This window comes from Meles meles, chromosome 3, assembly GCF_922984935.1.
Source record: "Meles meles chromosome 3, mMelMel3.1 paternal haplotype, whole genome shotgun sequence".
Classification (NCBI taxonomy): domain Eukaryota; kingdom Metazoa; phylum Chordata; class Mammalia; order Carnivora; family Mustelidae; genus Meles; species Meles meles.
Window position 1 is genome coordinate 149,465,657 of NC_060068.1, and position 13,697 is coordinate 149,479,353.

Consider the following 13,697-nt stretch of genomic DNA (forward strand, 5'->3'; position numbering starts at 1 on the left):
ACCTTAACCAGCCTACAGGATCACCACCGGGTCTCACTCACTCTTCATCAGGAACCTCTCATTTGACATACTTTTCATGAGTCAGTGCGAATGCTAGGAACCAGAAAGGGTCAACTTGATGTGGTTCTTTGACCTCCTTTATTTGACCTCCTTCCTCAAATCCACCAGAAATCAGACTTCTGTTTCTCCCCATTAATAAAAATTCTGGAATTCAGTATAATAAAGTTTCCTTTTCTAAAATGAGTCTGTGTTTAGGTTCTGTGGTATGAGAGACAGCGAAACAAGGTGCCCAGACTATCAAGCATAGGGTTTTAACAACTGTTTCTTACTCCACTCTAAGAAAGTCATCTAAACACAAGTCATGCTATTCCTTTTCTTACACACACACACACACACATACACACACACACCCACAAGCCTCACACTACACCAACTGACCTGACTTTCTTGCCCTGTTCCGAGAGCATCTTCACCAGGTCGGCAATGGGGTACTGCGCTTTGGCTGCACAGAGACCATAGCCTGCAAAGAACATGAAGCACACAGAACAGGGTTATTTTTATTTCGAAATCTTATGAAGAATAATTTCTCCCTTGATCAAAACATATTTTTATGCCAAAAGAAAAGGGCAATCCGTTAATAGGATGAGAAATGAAAGCAAACTTCTGGAGTTTTTAAAAATGTTGGCCTAAATGTCAAATTCAAAATCTAATGGTCTCTCCTCCATGTTCTGATACTGCTTGTCTGATACTGCTGGGCACTCCCTCTCCATACACCACACCACACGCACACTTGTATATGCACACACACTCTGGGTGTGTGTGCCTGTGGCTTGCGTAAACAGTCTTAAACTGACTTAAGACTTGGTTTTGAGAACACTGCAGTTCCCTGGTTCCTCTCCCCACTTCGTTACTATTCTTCTTTGACATCCTTCACTAAATCTCCTTCAGTTCCCCTTAAACAATGAAACTCCCCAGGGCCTTGGCTTTGCCCCTCACACTCTCCTTGGAAAGTCTCAGCCCATCCCATGGCTTCAACAACCATCTGAGGACCCCCAATCTGTGCCCAGGCTCAGCCTGTCCTTTGAGCTCCAGGATGGCAGGTCCATTGTCCTATCTCACCTCAAACTTAATGTCTCCTAAGAACAGAAAAATGTCCTCTTCTGCCAAAAAAGCCCAAAAGTGCTCCCTATTTCTGATGTTATTACAGGTATGACCACAAACTGCAGTCCTCTTCCTTCTCCTTTAACCCCTGCACTCTGTCCATTCCCCCCATACAATCAATCACACCTGTCCTCACTTTTCTACTCCCAGTTTTCCAAATATCAAGTCTGTGCTCAGTCTGTTCCCTCTGCCTTCCCCCATCCCGAACACGGTGCATCCTCAAGGCCCCCCAAAACCCCTCACTTCCTGACAACCCTTCTTAGGCTCCTCATGATTAAGTTCTTTCTATTAGGTCATGTTACTTCATCTTATTGGAAACCATATGATTCTCAATGGTTTTTTAAAATATTTACTTTAGAAAAGAAAGAGATTAACATTTACTAGCCTTCACTGGATGAGTCTAAATACTTTCTTGTACTACATCTAATTTAATATTGACAATAATTTCAAAAACTATCTATGAGGAATACATAACCAAAATTCAAAGATGACTAAAATGTGTGAACAGAATCGCAAAAAGACATGGCTAGAACCTACCACATTGATCTGTAAAATCTCTGTGATCCCCGAAATATTAACTGAAGCTGAGGATTCTCAACATAATTGAGAGTTTTTAGTTGATAATCATAGTGTTGCGTCTATGTTTCCATTAAATTTTCAAAAATGAATAAGTTCCAATTCAATTTTTCTATTATAAGAAACTGCACCAACATAATTCCAATAGCTATTATAGATTGTTTGCTTTTTTTCTTTTTTCTTTTTTTTTTTACCTGGAGTAATAATAATGCTATTAGCTTCCCGGATCATGTCAATCGCATTGTCAAGGTTGATTTCTGTATGTGTGCCAGAAATTTCCATGGGTTTTCCACCAGCTGTTGAAGTGGTACCATAGCCTCCAAGAATCACATTAGCCAAGGAGCGATTCATTGCCTGGAGAGCAAAATTTTTAGCTGTGAGAGTTTAATCCACGTAACTTTTTGAAAGTGGTAGAATCCTATGTATATGATATCCATAATTATTTTAAGAGATTTGATCATCTAAAAAAAATCACATAGATCACACCTATTAAAGATATATTTTCAGTAAAAGTTAATTTTAAAAAGGAATTTAATGGAAAATTACCAATAACATTAAGAAATCAATGAAAAATTCAGATCCAGTTATTACTGTCCATGTACTATTAAGCAAGTTCTATCTCCATATTCACATATATTTCACCAGCGTAAAAGAATGGTCTCTATGAGAAATTTTACAAGGTGACTACAGATGTCGTAGGTGAATCCTGCTACCAGCTACAAGTTGTCAAGAGGCAACAAGGAGTTGTTAAAGGACAGCGAGCCACAGATTTAGAAGTCTGCTGCCCTCTGTCGTCAAGAAAAAAAGAAATGCGGGAGCTGACAGGGTCTTACTTTCCAGATCAGCTACTTACAGCTCTACGAAGCTGTAGCAGAAGTGACTGGATTCATCATTAGGCTCCTAAAATATTGACTTCCGAAAAGGCAGATGAGTAAGTTCATACCCTGTTTCACTGAAATTTATGCCAGCCGTTTTAACCAGAAAAATAAGCTCAAAAGCAATCAGAGGAGGGCATGCTCATTTACAATCATCCAACAATGTGCCACACAAACGCAACAACTGAAACATGACAAGGGCAGGGGTGGTTTCTGAAACAGCTCTTCTGCAGACCTCTGGAGTTGCGGTGTAAAAGACAAGACAAGAAGCTAGATAGTCTGGGTAACCAAACGCCTTTTAAGAATTCAAATCAGTACAGGAAGAAAGCAGTCATTTTACATGATCATAACTGGATGTCTCACTTCAGAAAAACATTATTAAACCCTATTTTAAGGGCTATAGTAAACATCTCATTGACCCATTGTTTATTCCAAGTGTGGATCTATCACTTAAAAAAAAAAAAAAAAGACAGGGGCGCCTGGGTGGCTCAGTGGGTTAAAGCCTCTGCCTTCGGTTCAGGTCATGATCCCAGAGTCCTAGGATCGAGCCCCCCATGAGGCTCTCTGCTCAGGAGGGAGCCTGCTTCTCTCTCTCTCTCTCTCTCTCTCTCTGCCTACTTGTGATTTCTCTCTGTCAAATAAACAAAATCTTAAAAAAAAAAAAAAAGACAATACTTTATTACTAAAGAAGAAAAAGCACCTGAAGATTTTCAGTGATAAGTAACACACTGGGAGAAGAAAAATCATGACCATCCACCCAAAGACAGCCCAGCCTGCTACCATCTTAGTGGAGACATGTATATACACTGCTTAAGTGGGACACAAGTGGGAAAAGGAGCAAAGAACAACAAAGAGCCATACCTGATTAAAGCATATATCAATAACAGAAAGGTGATGGGTCAAAAAGCTGTCAGAATTTTCTAAGTTGTCCTTTTGACTTAAGGTTATTTCTCAGACATAGCATTCACACTTTACAGAGTCCAAACTTCAGTAAACTGGTCTAAGATTACTACATACAAAATAAATGCCTTTAGAATACCTTTACTGTATTTATGAACAGGTAAGAGGGTCAGAGAAAAATCAATAATGCTTTTAATTAGATATATAGTCCCAATCTGACATGCAGATTTCAATTCTTAACCCAGCCTCCTGTACTCAAATCCAGGTTCTACTGAAAATCCAAATGCTACACCTTAAACGTCCAAACATTCAACACCTGTCAATTTTGACAAATCCTAGTTTTGAATTAGAAGATTCTGAAATTAAATTACCAGAAATATCATCTATCAAATGTTTGCCTTAAAACTGGTTCAGGGCGCTTGGGTGGCTCAGTGGGTTAAGCTGCTGCCTTCAGCTCAGGTCATGATCTCAGGGTCCTGGAATCGAGCCCCACATCGGGCTCTTTGCTCAGCGGGGAGCCTGCTTCTCTCTCTCTTTGCCTGCCTCTCTGCCTACTTGTGATCTTTCTCTGTCAAATAAATAAATAAAATCTTTAAAAAAACAAAAACTGGTTCAAAGGACTATTTCAGATATTGATGTATTTCTGTCATAGATAACTTCTTTTAGAAAAGTCAAACCCATCCCGAACTGTCCTTCATCACCAGCATCCCACTGTCCTGCAGAGGGACAAATGACAGAGGGACAGGATGTAGAGGGACAGACGTACACGAACAGGACCACCTTACTCTAACTTCGCTTAAAAGGAACGATTCTATCCAAAAAATACAGATTCGAAGGGACATATACAAACTCCAGTGTTTACAGCAACGATGTCTACAATATCCAAACTAAGGAGAGATCCCAAATGCCCATCAACTGATGAATGGATTAAGAAGTTGTGGTATGTACATACGATGGTGTTATTACTCAGCCATCGGGAAGAAAGCAATCTTGTCATTTGCAACAACATGAATGGATCTAGACAGCTAACGCTAAGCGAAGTAAGTCAGAGAAAGACAAATACCATACAATTTTACTCATATGTGGAATTTAAGAAAAACAGATGAACACAGGGGAAGGAGGAAAAGAAAAAAAAAATGAGAGAGGGAAACAAGCCATAAAAGACTCTTAATGAGAGAGAACAAATAGGGTTGATGGAGGGAGGTGGGCAGGAGAGGAGCTAGATGGGCGATGGGCATTAAGGAGGGCACTTGTTATGATGAGCACTGGTTGTTACATGTAAGAGAAGAATCACTGAATTCTACTCCTGAAACTAATATTGCACTGTGTTAACTAACTAGGATTGAAATAAAAGCTTATAAAATAAATGGAACCATTCTTCCTTCCCTATAAAACTGAATGGAGGAGAAGAAAAGAATTTCTGAGGACATTTAATTACCCACTATTCTAATGGCATCTTCGGGAGAAAAAAAAGGAACCACACAGTAGTTTAACAATCAAAGTCAACTTGCTGAACACATATCCACAATTATATCATCATTAAGCTGATTCCATGTGGTCTCTTAAAAACTGGATTATTTTTCATCTCTGAATTTACCATTGCAACATCATATTTTCAACAAATGTTTAGGGTTTAGGACTTTGTTCTGTCCCTTTTTTTTTCCCCCTGCTTGCTTAAGTGATTAATGAGACTATCCTGTGAGCACTGATCCACAGATTGAGAAGTTCCCAGCTTCCAAGACAAAGTATTCACAGCACTGTCCAAGACTGTTCCTTTTAAGTCATTAAGCCCTATAATGAAAATTGTATGCTACATTAAAGAGACCCCTAATTCACATAATTCCAAGCGAACTCTAAGAAAACAATCTGAAAACAAAGGGAGGGTCATAAAATAGACAAAACCAAAGAAATAATACCATATACTCTATTTACTATCATCTCTCATTTCAGTGTTTTGTGGGTGCTGACTAATTGACTGCAAAGCAAAAAAAAAAAAAAAAAGATATTATTGGTTTGGCTTTGACCTACTTTCCTTCTGTTCTATTTTCATTTGGAAACAAGTAACAAAGTGCAAAAATTAGAAAATACGGTTTGAAAATGCTGTCCCATTGTTGCAAGCCCTCTATTTCCCAGGTACTTTGGACACGATCTCTATAGAATCATGAAGAGGTTAATGTCTATATGACACCTGGACATAAAACAAATCACTCATTTGAGTTGGTTGTCCAAACACTCGAGACATTTTTCAGTTTAATACTGGATATTGTATAACCATAGCATGTTGGCTTAGTAGACACCCAAAAGAATTCTTTATCAGAACAAAAATTCAATTTTAGGGATTACTGATTAGCCACTTGGAGAGCATTCCATTCCCTCTCCCATAATAAAACTATTCTGTTCTGGTTTGGACTTGCATGTTTCTTCGGCAGATAATAAAATAACGAAACTAAGCATACTAGTATTATCAACAGATCCTGATATATGGCAGTACATCTGTTACCACAGCCTATCCAGAGAAGATTCCAAAATATGAAATGAGCAAACAAATAAAACATTCATTTAATGTTCACTTAATAATTATTTACTCGTATGACTGTGCCAGGTGCATGGTCAGCCTCCATAAACACAAAGGCAAATCATCAATGGCATCTTAAAATACCTTCCTTGCAAAATGAGAATAGTATTCTCTACCTCCGGAATTAGCGTGGGGATTAAATGAGCTAATATTTGTAAAGCACCCAGCGTTAATGCCTACCATATATTAATGTCTGCTACTATGCCCAATTACACGTGGCTATTTCATCTTCTTTATTATCATAAACCACTCTGAGCAGCTAAAGCCATGAAGAAACAATTTCTTATAATAAAGAAGCACAAGCCAAGAATCAATGAAGATTAATGTGAAAAGTCGAAATCAGGGCAATTTAGAAGGAAAGAAAATTTCTATCTTCAAAATTGAAAAATACAGCAGGCTGGTTTTTGCTGTTGGCCTTGTTTGTTTTGTAATAAGATGGAGGAAGGGCGAGCATGCAGGAAAACAAGCACCCCACACATCGCTGGTGAGAGCTCAGGCTGGAGAGTCCTTTCTGGAAATCAGTTCATCAATATCAACAGCCAACAAAAAGCCCTTACTCCATTCCCACGGAAATAACCAAAATGCACAAGGAGGTACACAGAAGGGGAAAAAAACCCCCACTAATTATTAATGATATAATTAAACAAAATGCAGAATATAGCTGAATATAGGCTTATGAACAAAGACTGGAATTAGAATATTACATTTTAAGAGTTAAGTGATAATGGCATTACAAATGACTTATTTATCCTCTTCTACTCTATTCTACATTTCCCACATTAGACATCTTTTACTTTTGTAGCTGAATAGTATTTTTTAAAAAATTAAAGCTTCAACTGTCTTTAAATCCAAATTAATACTATTTATTAATTAGTTAATTATTTATTATTATTTAATTATATTAGTTATTAGTTATATATATTAGTTAATTATTAGTTAACTATTTATTAATTAATTAATAAAGTTGCTATTATAAACTGAGTATCCGTCTGATCAGGGTGACACGTATTGTCACAGAGAGCTACAAGAACACTTTATTATAGAGTACAGGAATAAAAAATAGCTATGGTATGTGGCCAGTAAATGGCATGCCTGAGGTGGTGGAAATAGAAATAAAAAAAAAAAAAGAAATATAGATAACAGATCAAGAAATGTGAAAGGAAAGAATAAGAGAAAGAGGGTATAGTTACAGAAATACACGCAGGAGAAAGCCTTTTCAGCAAGTGCCTCTGACTACCTTATTCTAGTTACTGTCATAGAACTGCTACTATAAGTATCTGTAGTTACTATAACCGACAGTAATAAAAGAAACTTGGTGAAGAAGAAGGCGGGAGGAAATAAAGACAAATTTGGGAAATACTACAAATACCGAAGTAAAACCATTTAAGAAAAAAACACTATAGGCAAGAAGGCACCTGTGATGACACGCCAAGAACTAGACACAGGTCCTCACCCTCCCCATATCAGTATGCCACTGGCTTTGTTAAAATTCAAATCCTCCCATTTAATTTTAAAATCAGAGTTTTGACCAACCACAAGTTAAAGTAATAATGAAAATCTGCTGCCCCCTGCTGGTCATTCTAATTCACCAAATGAAGCAAAGTCAAATGAAGTGTTAAAAGTTTGTGTTTTTTTAATTTATTTTATTTTATTTTAAAGTGTTCCAAAATTTATCATTTATGCACCACACCAAGTGCTCCATGCAATATGTGCCCTCCTTAATACCCACCACCAGGCTCACCCAACCCCCACCCTTCTCCCCTCCAAAACCCTCAGTTTGTTTCTGAGAGTCCATAGTTTCTCATGGTTCGTCTCCCCTTCCGATTTCGTTTTTAGATGCTAAGTGAAATAAGTCAGTCAGAAAAAGACAAATACCATATGATTCCATTCATTCGTGGAGTTTAAGTAACTAACCAAACAAACAAAGGGGGAAAAAAGACACAAACCAAGAAACAGACTATAGAGAACTGATGGTTACCAGAGTGGAAGTAGGTTGGGGGAAGCACCCAAACCTAATATAACACTGTATGTTAGCTATACTGGAATCAAAACAAAAACCTTTTTTTTTTTAAAGTTCATTTTTAGAGAAAACTATGTCTAATACAACTGAATAAATTTTTCCTTCTTTATAACATTTGTTTTTTTAGAACCCCAAAGCCTGAAACTTTTCAAATAGGAGATACAAAACCCCCCTTTCCAAATTCCCTGAACAACTTGGGAGATTTATTTTAAAACCTCTTCCTTGGGGCGATCAAATCATTTGTTCTACAAAATGGCCAAAGAAAACTGATTTTTTATTATAAAAAGATAACTTCAGTATTCAATTTACAAAGAGATTTTCAATTAATATATATGAGGAATTCTGAATTATAAAATAAGGGGCTTTTCTGGGGTACCTGGGTGGCTTAGTCGGTTAAGTGGCTGCCTTCAGCTCAGGTCATGATCCCAGGGTCCTGGGATCGAGCCCCGAGAGGCTCCCTGCTCAGTGGGGAGTCTGCTTCTCCCTCTCTCCCCACCCCTTCCCCCTGCCTGTGCTCCCTTTCTCTCCCTCTCAAATGAATACATAAAATCTTTTTTAAATAATAAAAAATAAATATAAAATTAAAAAGGGGCTTTTTAAATATTGTAATAAAAGAACGGAGGTGGAAGAAGTATCCTTTCTCTGCTTGAACTATTAACCAGCACAGTCATGATCTGACGTCACTCCGTTGTACGCTTGCCCTTCTGCAGTCATTCAGAACTATCATTTAGAAAACAGTTATCTGGGGCGCCTGGGTGGCTCAGTGGGTTAGAAAACAGTTATCTACCATTTGAAAAAGTTTCCTAGTCAAACCTTTAATTATTTGCAGGTTATCTTCTTGCCATCCAGAAGAGAACTAGAAACAAAAAGGAAGCCAAGAAGTATTTATTTTCTTGATTTTTTTTTCTTTTCTTTTTAAAAAAAAATCATGCTGACCACAGAACTTTAAGACAGGCACCTTCACAGATGACCCGTGGGAGTGTAGATTGGAGCAAGCCCTCCCAAAACAACACGGTAATAAGCAGAAAGAGCCGAGAAAAATGAGCAAACCTCTTTCACTTCGAGGAATCAATCCAAAGACAAAAACTGGAAGTACCAAACATGTATTTATGGACAGAGAAAAATTAAAAACTCAAGCATAAAAGGTAGAGCATTAGGGAAATATTAAATAAATTGTATATATCCAAATGATGGATTTGTATGAAGTGCCTTAAAATGGTATTTTAAAAGCATTTTAAATAAGAAAATGACAAGCCTATAGTAAGATGAAAAGAATAAAATGGAAAAGGAGTGTGGGGAGAGGGTAGCTGGGTGATGGGTATTAAGGAGGGCACATGTGGTGAGCACTGGGTGTTATATGCAACTAATGAATCGTTGAACACGGCATCAAGAACTTACGATGTACTATATGTTGGCTAACTGAACATAATTTAAAAAAAAATAAAAAGAATAAAATCTAAAACAGTATACAATATGATCAGACTAGTAAATACACAGATACATGATACAGAAAGAAGCAAAATAGAAAGAAATAAACCAAAATCTTAAGTGCTTATCTCCAGATGGAGTCAGATTTTTTAGCTTGAAATTTAATTTTCCTAATTATCTATACTTGGGGACTTTAAAAGCAGTCTCACAAATTTATTCAAATGAAACCCTTGGACATTTCTACTGAATTAAAGTAAGAACTGACAGAGTCGTTTTTGACTGCAAGTAAAATAACAAACAGATCCCTATTTTCAGAACACCATTCCCTTTCTGTTCAAACACCAGTTTCGTACCACACACATGATGTAGGACAGGATAGCCCCCGAGGAGCCGATGAGCGCCCCCACGATGGTCAGCAGGTTGTTGTTCAGCAGGAAACCCTCCGCACACAGGGCCCAGCCTGAGTAGCTGTTCAGCACAGTGATGACCACGGGCATGTCCGCACCCCCGATAGCTGCTGTCAACGTCACACCCTATGATGGAATCCAAAGTGGAAACAAAATTAATAAAATAAAAATAAAACCTCTGACATTGGACATCTTGGTTTTTGATCATTCTGGTTTTCCAATTAAAGTATTTACCTTGAAGTTCCATGGCTGGTAATGACTAAGTGCCTCCCATCTGATCAATTCTCCCACAGATATAACACAGGTAAGCACTGAACCACCTTCCTCTCCATCCTCCACCCCCAGAAATAGCCCTAAATCCCTAGCAGGCAGTGACGAAAAGCAGGCAGAAACCAGAGAGCGGTCTGCACTTGAAAAAAAGTAATAGCACTAAGTGAATTTCCCAGTTTTCACGGTGTTATCGTAAGGGCAGGCCCAGTGGTGCCAAGATAAATAGCTAAATCCAAAATATATGCCCACAGCCTTGCTAGTTTGAAGATCCAAGGATAGGACTTAGGGTGACTACGGTAGCTGGAAAGTGAGAAGGGAAATTGCGGAGGGGCAGGCAAAAGAGAGGGAGCCCCAAATTTTATGTATGAACTCTGCCCAAAACTCTGGTTGACTCCAAGCAAACCTGTGAAGGATAAAGTAATAACAGGTTTCAGCTGCCCCCACCATAAGGGAGCCAGATCTGAAATCTGAATGCAGCCAAGTTAGCTTCCTACAAAAACAGGTAAAAAATACTGATCAATATTCTTTGGAGGAATATAACAGAATCCAAACTCTCTCTAATGCAAACCCAAATCACCAAACCCTGGAAAGGGAAAAGAATGATGGGGAGAAAGATTTTTGCTTTTTTTTTTTTAAAGATTTTTATTTATTTGACAGAGAGAGATCACGAGTAAGCAGAGAGGCAGACAGAGAGAGAGGAGGAAGCAGGCTCCCCGCTGTGCAGAGAGCCTGATGTGGGGCTCGATCCCAGGACCCTGAGATCATGACCTGAGCTGAAGGCAGAGGCTTAACCCACTGAGCCACCCAGGTGCCCCAGATTTTTGCTTTTTATTTTATTTTTATTTTATTTTTTTTTTTTTAAGATTTTATTTATATATTTGGCAGATAGAGATCACAAGTAGGGAGCGAGGCAGGCAGAGAGAGAGAGGAGGAAGCAGGCTCCCTGCCAAGCAGAGAGCCCGATGCGGGGCTCGATCCCAGGACCCTGGGATCATGACCCGAGCGAAAGGCAGAGGCTTTAACCAACTGAGCCACCCAGGCGCCCCAGATTTTTGCTTTTTAGTCCACATACACCTACCTATGTATTTTGAGTTTCAGATGTGAATGCATTCATGTACCACTTAATGAAGTCAAAAGCCATTAAAATAGTCCACAAAACATTTTATCTTACTCATTCTCATACAAGCACAAAGTACCTCTTAAATATCAAATTCACCTCTTCTCAAAAAGAGTAATTCTTAAAGTTTTGCTTTTCTATGCTGTTGGTTTTATTTTGAGACATTATGCTTTACCAGATTAAAAAAATACCAAAACCATTTTTATTTTGTTTCAAATAAACAAAAACCAGTGCTACATACACCAGAAAAAAATGGACTGTCAGTAATCAATAAAAAGAATTTTAAGTTAATTTTCAGACTTTTCTTTTCTTTTTTTTTTTTTTTAAGTCGGCTGCATGCCTGGTGCGGAGCCCAGCATGGAGCTTAAACTCACAACCCTGAGATCAAGACTTGAGACTTAATGACTGATCCACTCAGGAACCCCTACTTTTCAGATTTCTAAATTTTCTCTGCCAAAATCAGGCCTCTTAGCATTACATAAAAATAAGCATCATTTTTAACACTGTAAATCTTGAGCCAAATAGCCAGTATGTGTTTGATAAGCAATAATTTGTGTAAAACAATACAAATTATTTTAAAAATAATTGTAAAAACCTAAAACATGGGGCACCTGCGTGGCTCAGTTGGTAAGCATCTGCCTCCGGCTCAGGGTGTGATCCCAGGGTCCTGAGATTGAGCCCTGTACCAGTCTCCTTGCTCAGCAGGGAGCCTGCTTCTCCGGATCTTGCTCCCCCTGCCTGTGTTCTCTCTCCCTCTCCTCTCTCTCTGTGTCAAATACATAAATAAGACCTTTGAAAAAATAAAAAATAAAAACCTAAAACACATACCCTGTCTATAATGTGGACTCCAGTCTAGACAAACATGAAGGAATCCATGGATGACAGCTGCTTTCCAAAGCACTGTACACTGATATAATACAATGTTTCACTGGGGCACACAGACAACTAGAGAACACTGTGCATATCAATATACGAAACGCAAAAATGAGAGTGGGAGAGGAGGACCATACTGATCATTAAGGCTTCCCTGACCTCCCCCACTGAACACACAAGGTTTATTAATGCATCTCATTTTATATAATTCTTTAACTTGGTACCACAACTTCCAGTAAATGAGAGCATAACTAATGTACAAGAAGTATCTGATGCTTTTGCATACAACCCAAAGCACTGTTTTGTGGGCCTTGTCACAGTAAGTAGGCACCTAATGAAAAGAATAGAAACACTTGGCTTTTAAAAATTCCCATCAATCCAGTGAAAACACCCCAGAGCACTAAAGATGTCAGCCGACAACTTTGAAAGGATCCATTCAGTGGAGAGAAAGAGTGGCTTCCTTCTTACACTTTTCTGTATTAGCCAGATTCTAAAAAGAGGAACATGTAACATCATTCTGAGACATGTTTATTGCATCAAGGGTCTTAAAGAGCTAGAGACACGGTTAGACCGCACTCAGCTCCTCACTGAGGGCGTGCGTTCCACCCCAACTTCTTACCATGACAGCAGAGAGAGCCGACACAGAGCCCAAACAGGTAATGCCGGTGGTAAAGCTAGGGTCCATCATGAATGGGATTATCCCTCCCACACTAGCCGTCAGCAGGCCTGCATTAAGTAAGTGCCTTCCAGGAAGAAGGAGAGGGGCGGATTTCAGGATACCTAGGACCAAGTGCGAGTCCGTCAGAAGCCAGCACATGTCATGGAACACCAACCACCAGCATCCCCCCACACACACATACACACTCTTAAGTGCATGCCATTTAATCCTAAACTATCAAAATTAAATATCGGGAGGAAAAAAAGGTCCTGAAACATAAAAGCAAATTAGGGCTCTTACATGTAACAAATGTTAACAGAAGTAGGAAAAGTATGGCTCAACTTAACTGTTCTTTACTTTGATCATACAACAATTTCTTTACTCTTTGTCCTAGCATCTTAAAAAATTACATTTTTCCCGTAGGACCAACACAGAAGTTGTTAAGTGTGGTTTCATTTATTTAAAACCTCAAAACAGAGTCCTAGCACATTCACATTTCTGATTCTATCAACTGAGCCCAAGGGAGCAGAGCCCTGGTTTGCTAGTTGTTTTTGAAAACAAAAGCAGAAGACAAGGGCATTGGAGGCTTGAAGTTCTTTTGTAACTTTTAAGTTCATGGAAGTTCTCTATTTAATTTCAATGGCTTGATTACTCAGAGGCAAAGACCAGATCTTTGTATCACAAACTAGTTTCTCTATAGACTCACTTATTCACAAAAACACTGAAAACAGCCTCTGTGAGATTTGGAGGGTTCCCCCCCCCACTTCTAATCTCATGGCTGACCTCGGCAGTAGCAGAAGATGGCAAGCCAGAGCCGAAAAATGTGGCCGTGTTCAA

At 38.7% G+C, this 13,697-nt stretch overlaps 1 protein-coding gene across 5 annotated transcripts in view; it reads right to left on the reverse strand.

Moving 5' to 3' along the window:
- Positions 1-13,697, reverse strand: part of NNT (nicotinamide nucleotide transhydrogenase) — a 93,988-nt gene that overhangs the window by 22,442 nt on the left and 57,849 nt on the right. For all 5 annotated transcript variants that reach the window (XM_045999579.1, XM_045999575.1, XM_045999576.1 and 2 more), the window contains exons 16-19: positions 12,822-12,982; positions 9,889-10,068; positions 1,932-2,091; positions 439-520 (exon numbers count right to left, since the gene is read on the reverse strand). In XM_045999579.1, the coding sequence (XP_045855535.1) occupies positions 439-520; positions 1,932-2,091; positions 9,889-10,068; positions 12,822-12,982 (583 nt within the window). The remainder of the gene's footprint in view (positions 1-438; positions 521-1,931; positions 2,092-9,888; positions 10,069-12,821; positions 12,983-13,697) is intronic.